Source organism: Corvus kubaryi, unplaced genomic scaffold (assembly GCF_017639235.1).
Source record: "Corvus kubaryi isolate FWS band 111438036 unplaced genomic scaffold, C.kubaryi_AGA036_p1.0 37052, whole genome shotgun sequence".
NCBI lineage: Eukaryota > Metazoa > Chordata > Aves > Passeriformes > Corvidae > Corvus > Corvus kubaryi.
This window is the reverse complement of record NW_024581021.1, coordinates 49810-55997: the sequence shown is the minus strand read 5'-3', so window position 1 is coordinate 55997 and position 6188 is coordinate 49810. Positions and strand designations below refer to the sequence as shown.

Genomic DNA, 6188 nt, shown 5'->3' with positions numbered 1-6188 from the left:
GGGTGTCCGGGACGGGCCGCGGCGTTGCAGGGTTTTGGTGCAATTTCAGGAAACCTCTTTGGGTCACTTTTATCAGCCTGGAGGTGGCAGGGGGGCAAGGATGGGGTACAGGGAGTGGCCAGGGGTTTCCAAGGTGGGACAGTGGCTGGAGCCAGGGATGAGCGCCCAGGCTGGGAGTGGTCAGTGCAGGCATCGAAGTGCCCGGGGATGAGGGGCAGTGCTGAGGGTCACAGGGACAGGTGCTGGCACCGCTTTGGTGGCTCTGCAGGTGTCCTTGAAAGGGAACCTCCCTGTCCAGCTGTGCCACAGCCCTGTCCCCAAGGCCCAGGCTCAGGCAGGGATCCATGAGCCGGAGCAGGAGCAGCCCAGGAGCTGCTGGGAGGTACCCAGGGTTGGCTGTGCCTGAGGACCTGCAGGGACACCTCGAGGCTGGAGTTGCAAAACTCCTTCAAAACACACTTTTAAGGGCAGGAGAGTGGCTGTTGTGGGGAGAGGGAGCAGCAGCTCTGTCACCCCAGGGTGATTCCGCAGGCGGTGAGATCCCACCCTCCCACGCGTGGGATGGATGAGGAGATGAGAAAGACTCGGAGAATTTCAAGCGATGCTTTATTGTCTCATGAGTGGGGCTGTCCCAAGCAGGCAGAGAGCAGACAGAGCCCGATTCCTACAGCAGCCCAATTCCTAAAGCTTCCTTTTCCCAGTTTTCCGTGTCCAGGCTCAGTCCTGGTCCGGCCCGCAGCGGTCGGAGCCGTGGCTGATGCGATGGGCGTCGTCGGCCACCTTGCTCAGCACGATGGTGAACTCCTCAAAGCTCAGCTCACTGTCCTTGTTCAGGTCGGTCTCTTGGAAGAGCTCGTTCATGTAGCCGTGTTTGTTCCTGTCCTGAAATTGGGGACAGGAGGAGGGGTCACATCCCCTCCTTGGCTCCACCCCTGTGCATCCTTCCCTGCCCTGGGAAAGGTTTGGAAGCTGCAGGATGTCCTGACCCTCCCCTCCCTTGCCTTTAGCCCCACATTAAACCCCAGAGGGGACAGGATTTTGTCCCAAACCCCACAGCAGGAAGAAGAGCGCGGGTGACCCCAAGCTGGGTGTGATCAGAAACCCCCGTCCTGACCCCACAACCACGGCGGGGCTGCTCCCCATCCCCCAGAGGCCTCCTGAGCCCCATCCCTCCGGGATCACCGCTCTGGGATCGTCCCTCTGGCACTCACACAGGCCGTCAGGAAGGACGGCGCCTGCTCCGTCAGCAGCGTCTTGAAGTCGTTGAAGTTGAGGAGGTCGAGCTCGCCCTGGCGGATGCTGTAGCGGTGGAAAACATCCACCACGGTCTGCAGGGCCTTCTCCAGGGTGCAGTTCCCGGGGAATTGCCGGCTCCCGGCGTGGCTGTGGGTGCTGGAGGACATGGCTGAGCTCCGGAGGTACCTGCAGCAACCGGGGACAAACCTCAAAGCTGCGACAGGAAAATCAGCAGGAGCCACAGCCGGAGCTTCGTCCTGCTGGGGCCAAGCCCAGGGGCACCCTCAGCTCCTTGGTGTGGAGCGGGAAATGAGGGGATTTCGGGATATTGTTGGGTCACCGCTCCACTTTCAGCTTTGCCAAGGAAGCTGCTTGTCCTGACACACCTGGAGACGTTTCTCAGGTGAGGGAGGCAGGGTCAGGCCACTGTGGCACCGCCAGCGAGGGGATTTAGGGCCGGGGGCACAGAACTCATGGTGCCTCCACCCAAGACGGCACCAAAATGCCGTTAATTTGCGCTCATTTTCCAACCCAAACCAACCTCCTGCTCTACCCCGAGTAGAATCCATCGCTCTGGGCCCAGGCCACATCCCAAACTGCTCCTCCCCCATCGCTTTCCCTGCAAGGACCATCGCTGTCCTACTCACCCTGGTCTCCGAGGAGGGTTTGCAGGGAATGGATCTGTCGGTGTGACCCAGGAGCCTGGATCAGCCCTTTTATACCTGTCTGAGGTCCTCTTTCATCAGAGCTGGTGACACACCTGCCACAAGCATCAGCTTGAGTTCACATTTCCCGCACCTGGAAATTGCCAGGTGGGAACTGCTGAGCCCCTCCCAGCTTCGTTCCTACGCTCAGTTCCTGGTTGCACCCACCAGGCTTTGGAAATGTTGTCCTTGTCCCCTCCATCATCACTGACAGGGCTCAGGGAAGGGAAAAACCCTGGGTTTGTCACACCTCGACGTCAAGGGCAAGGCCGTTGGGGCAGAAATTGCCAAAACATGGGGAGTTCTGCAACGCAACAAAAAATTTGCACAGTTTCCTTCTAGCATGGGAGCAAATGGGGCTGTTTCACAGAAAAACAGGGAAAACTTTGTCCCCTGGATGTGTTCTCAATGGGATCTGTCCTCTACAACGCCAACTGGTTGGACACCACCCAAGACAGCGCAGCATCCGCATTTTATAACTTGTTTTCCAGAATATTTTCCATTGTTTTCTATTTGTACCAGACCTCTGCTCTCACTGCAGAGATTTTTCTGGAGGAAACTGGCCACAAAACCAGGAGAAAACCCAAGGTCAGGGTCTTTTCTGGCCGGTGCAGGAACCACCTCGTGTTTTGTGATTGTCACCTCCGTGTCAGGAGGAGACAATGAGATTTAAAATCAGACAATGAGATTTAAAATCAGACAATGGGTACGAGGAAGAGGCAAGGAGCAGCCAAACCAGGGGTGCCCATTCCTGTTCGAGGATGCTCCTGTATGCCCCCAGGGCACAGCACGGGTTGGATTCCGGTATCCCTGACTCATTCCTTGCTTCTTTTGTTTCCCAGCCTTGCTCTTTATGGATTGTCACCCATCCCAAATTGCATCCTCGTTCCTCAGCTGGCAGGGAAAGCTCTGGTGCACTTGTGCAGCCCTCGCACGCAGCCTCTTGCCCAACTTTCCCAGTTTTCCCCTAAAATCTGTGGAGGAGGCAGCTCGTGATGCCCAATCCTGCAAGGGGAGCGATGCCCAAGTGGCACCGGGGTGACAGTGAGTGGCATCTCGGGGGACAAGGGCTGCTCCCCGAAGTTAGAGATGTCCCGTGTCACTGAGTAACCACACGAAACCTCGCTGTGTCACCGAGTGAACCACCCAAAACCCCCCTGGCTTCACCCAGGACGGGCTCCTAGTTTCAGTTGATGTTGGAAATGCCGGAGCCTCCTGAGCCTGGGGGTTTCCCACTCTGTGTCCCCTCACCGACAGATCCAGGAGTTCTTTTCCACTCCTGTTTCTGTCCCCAGGAGCCCACAGTGGCTTTTAGATGTGTCGTGAGCTGGGGGATGTGTCGTGAGCTGGGGGATGTGTCCCCACACCGTGAAATGTTGGACTCATTCTGCAGAGCAGCCGCTCCTCTGAGCAGCTCCTGGGATGGAGCCCCCGGAGCCCCCGGAGCCCCTCGGCCTCATTCTTTGCTCTGCTGGGGTTGTCGGGTTGTTTTGGGAGTTACAAAAACATCTGAAGCATGCCTGGGAAGTGGCACCCTTGGGATGTGGCACCCCTGGCATGTGACACCCCCGGAATGCGACACCTCCAGTCCCAGTCCCTTGGCAGAGACCTGGGGAAGGACCCCCCAGCTCTGCTCTGCCCCCGGCACATCCCGGACCTGGTCCAAAGAGGGGCTGGGACAAGCAGGGCTGGGAATGCTCCTGTGCAGCCCCGAGCTGCCCCTACCCAGGACCCCCCCCAGACTCCCGGGGTGCTCCCCCCCTTCCTGTCAAGGTCTGGGAAGGCATTGGGGTGACCCTGGGATGTGACACGCTCCAGGAGCCCGCACAGCCTGTGCTGCTCAGTGGGGACCCCCCAGTCGCTAATCCTGACCCCCCCATTCTGCCCAGTCCCCCCGTGCCACCATTCAGTCTGTGTTTAACCACAGAGTGGGTGGGCGTCACCCCCTCCCCAGAGACCCCAGGACATGGAACACGGATGGATTTGGTGCTCAAAGGAAGAGATTTTATTTCAGTGCCACGAAATAGAAGCAGGTGACAAAGGTTTGGTTACGGGCACGGGCTGAGCCTCCTGGGGACATGGAGTCCCATGGCTCAGCAACCCCAGGAGACGCTTCAGTTTCAGTGACGGTGGCCGTGGCCATGCTCGGGCCCGTGCCCGTGGTCATGACCATGGTCGTGGCCATGCCCAGGGCCCTCATGGGACCTGTTGTGGGCATCAATGGCCACGAGGCTCAGCGTGGTCATGAACTCGGTGAACTTGAGGCGGCCGTCGTGATTGGCGTCGGCTTTGGTGAAGAGTTGGTTGATGTAGTTGTCGGTGGTCGTGTTGGGCTGTGGGGGGACAAACGGGGAGCAGAGTCACTCAGGGTCACCCTGCCTGTCCCCAGCTGTGGCACGAGGATCACCCAGCAGGGGCTGAACCCCAAAAAACCCTCCCTCCCTTTGGGAAGCTCCCGGCCACCCCCATCCCCAAGGATCCCACAGCGCTCGGCTCTTCCATCCCTGGAAGTGTCCAAGGCGGGATTGGATGAGCTCTGAGCATCCCAATACAGTGGGAGATGTCCCTGCCCAACATCCCTGGAATGAGAGGATCTTCCATGTCCCTTCCCACCCATCCCATTCCACGGCTCCGGGATCTCACCGGCAGCGTGTTCTGGAGGAAAGGCTGGGCCGTCTCCTTGAGCAGCTTGGAGAACTCGTTCTTGCTGAGGTAGTCATCGATGGGCCGCCGCATCGCGTACTGGTGGTAGATGTTGATGGCGCATTCCAGGGCCAGCTCCAGGTCGGTTTTCATCCTGCTGGGAAGGGACAAATGGCACAACATTTAATGGAACCCGAGGAGAGGGACCGGCCGCTCATCCAGCGCCGTCTGGAAGGAGCTGCTCACCTTGGAGGAGTTCTGGGCTCTTCAGAGGACGCACGGCAGGAGCGGAGCAGGAGGATCGAGTGATGCCGAGGTGGGGACGGCACCTTTTATACCCTCCCTGAGCTCTGTCTGTGACAGCCTCAATTCCCTCCGGGGCAATAACCCCGGGAATTGTGCAAGGCAGCACAGCACGCCCAGGTGCAGATTCCTCACCCGGCTCCAGGAACTGTTACCGAGGGAGGGGAAGGCCCAAACCCGTCAGGCAAAACAAGGAAACACCAAAAATGACATTTATGAGGGGGCGGCCTCGGGGGTCAGTGATGGCACAGGGGCTTTTCTGGAATGTTCCCGCAGTGGTTGATGGAGATAATGGAAAGGAGCTTCTCTGGGTGAGGGTCTCCACTGGGATGACGCTGGTTTTACCCAGTGGGGGACGTGGTTTGTCACTGATGTTTTGGTGGATTTGGCCGCTGGGCGGGTGCCAGGGATGGCCAGCACATCCCACCCCTCCATGAGGACATTCCCCCTGAATCGCCGCTCCAGCGAGTCAATCCTGGGTACAAATCCGGGCACGCCGGTGTGTCGGAACTCGGCCAGCTGGTCCTGGGAGGTGGCACTTCCCGGCAGCTGGAATTGCTGCCCGACGATAACCCAGGGCATTGGCAAACGCTGCCCACTCCCAGCTGTCCCCGCAGTGTTGGGGCCCACGTCCCAGTGTTCCCAGTTCCCAGAAGGAGCTACAAAACCCTGAGTGTCTGGAGGGGGCTGGTGAGGAGCCTCCACCCCGAGTCCGGCCCGACGATGGTCATTAAGACTTTTGGGAAGTGGGAAGGACAGCGATGGTGAAACATCTCCCGCCAGCCTCGTCATCCCCGAGCACGAGGAACTGGTGCCAGTAGAACAGAAAATTGCAAAAGAGGGAGACAAAGGGACAGGTTTTGGGTTGGAGACGGGCGCATCCTCGCCAGGCAGGGGACACGCGTGGGCTGGGCAGAGGGACATGGGTGACCCGTCAGGTTGGGACAGGCCTGGGGATGGGTGAGGGCACGGCTGGGCCATGTGGGGAGAGGGACAAGGACGCGTGTGTGCCATGGGATGGGTGAGGGCGTGGCCGGGCCATGTGGGGAGGGAAGGAGGGCCAGGCGCTCACCGTGGGGCCTCCTGCTGCCATTTGCTGCCCAAAATTCCCCGGAACGCGCTTGTCCAAACACTGGGAGAGCTCTGCTTTGGGACCTGGGGGCAGGAGCCACCGGGGGATTGGCACCTGCCCCGTGCGTGGGTGCAGCCAAGGGGCTGGGAGTGCTCCGGGTGCAGCCCCAGGGCTTGGGGCGGGGTGGGGAGGGATTCAGGGTGGACCCCTGTGAGTGGGGAGGGATGAAG

The 6188-nt window shown here is 59.6% G+C and overlaps 2 protein-coding genes across 3 annotated transcripts; both read right to left on the bottom strand.

Annotated features, from left to right (window-relative positions):
• Positions 1–589: 589 nt before the first annotated feature.
• LOC121661047 (protein S100-A8-like) lies at positions 590–1987 on the bottom strand. Its single transcript, XM_042020791.1, has 3 exons — positions 1884–1987; positions 1212–1422; positions 590–882 (listed from the first exon to the last, which is right to left on the bottom strand). The coding sequence occupies exons 2-3, from the start codon at positions 1401–1403 to the stop codon at positions 718–720; spliced, it is 357 nt and encodes a 118-aa protein (XP_041876725.1). The 5' UTR covers positions 1404–1422; positions 1884–1987; the 3' UTR covers positions 590–717.
• A 1935-nt stretch (positions 1988–3922) lies between these two features.
• Positions 3923–4920, bottom strand: LOC121661046 (protein S100-A9-like). Of its 2 annotated transcripts, none has more exons than XM_042020788.1 (3): positions 4830–4920; positions 4584–4737; positions 3923–4273 (listed from the first exon to the last, which is right to left on the bottom strand). In XM_042020788.1, the coding sequence occupies exons 2-3, from the start codon at positions 4734–4736 to the stop codon at positions 4061–4063; spliced, it is 366 nt and encodes a 121-aa protein (XP_041876722.1). In that variant the 5' UTR covers position 4737; positions 4830–4920; the 3' UTR covers positions 3923–4060. The 2 variants fall into 2 exon arrangements, with proteins under 2 accessions (XP_041876722.1, XP_041876724.1); XM_042020790.1 differs by having other exon boundaries at positions 4584–4740; positions 4830–4912.
• Between the last annotated feature and the right edge of the window lie 1268 nt (positions 4921–6188).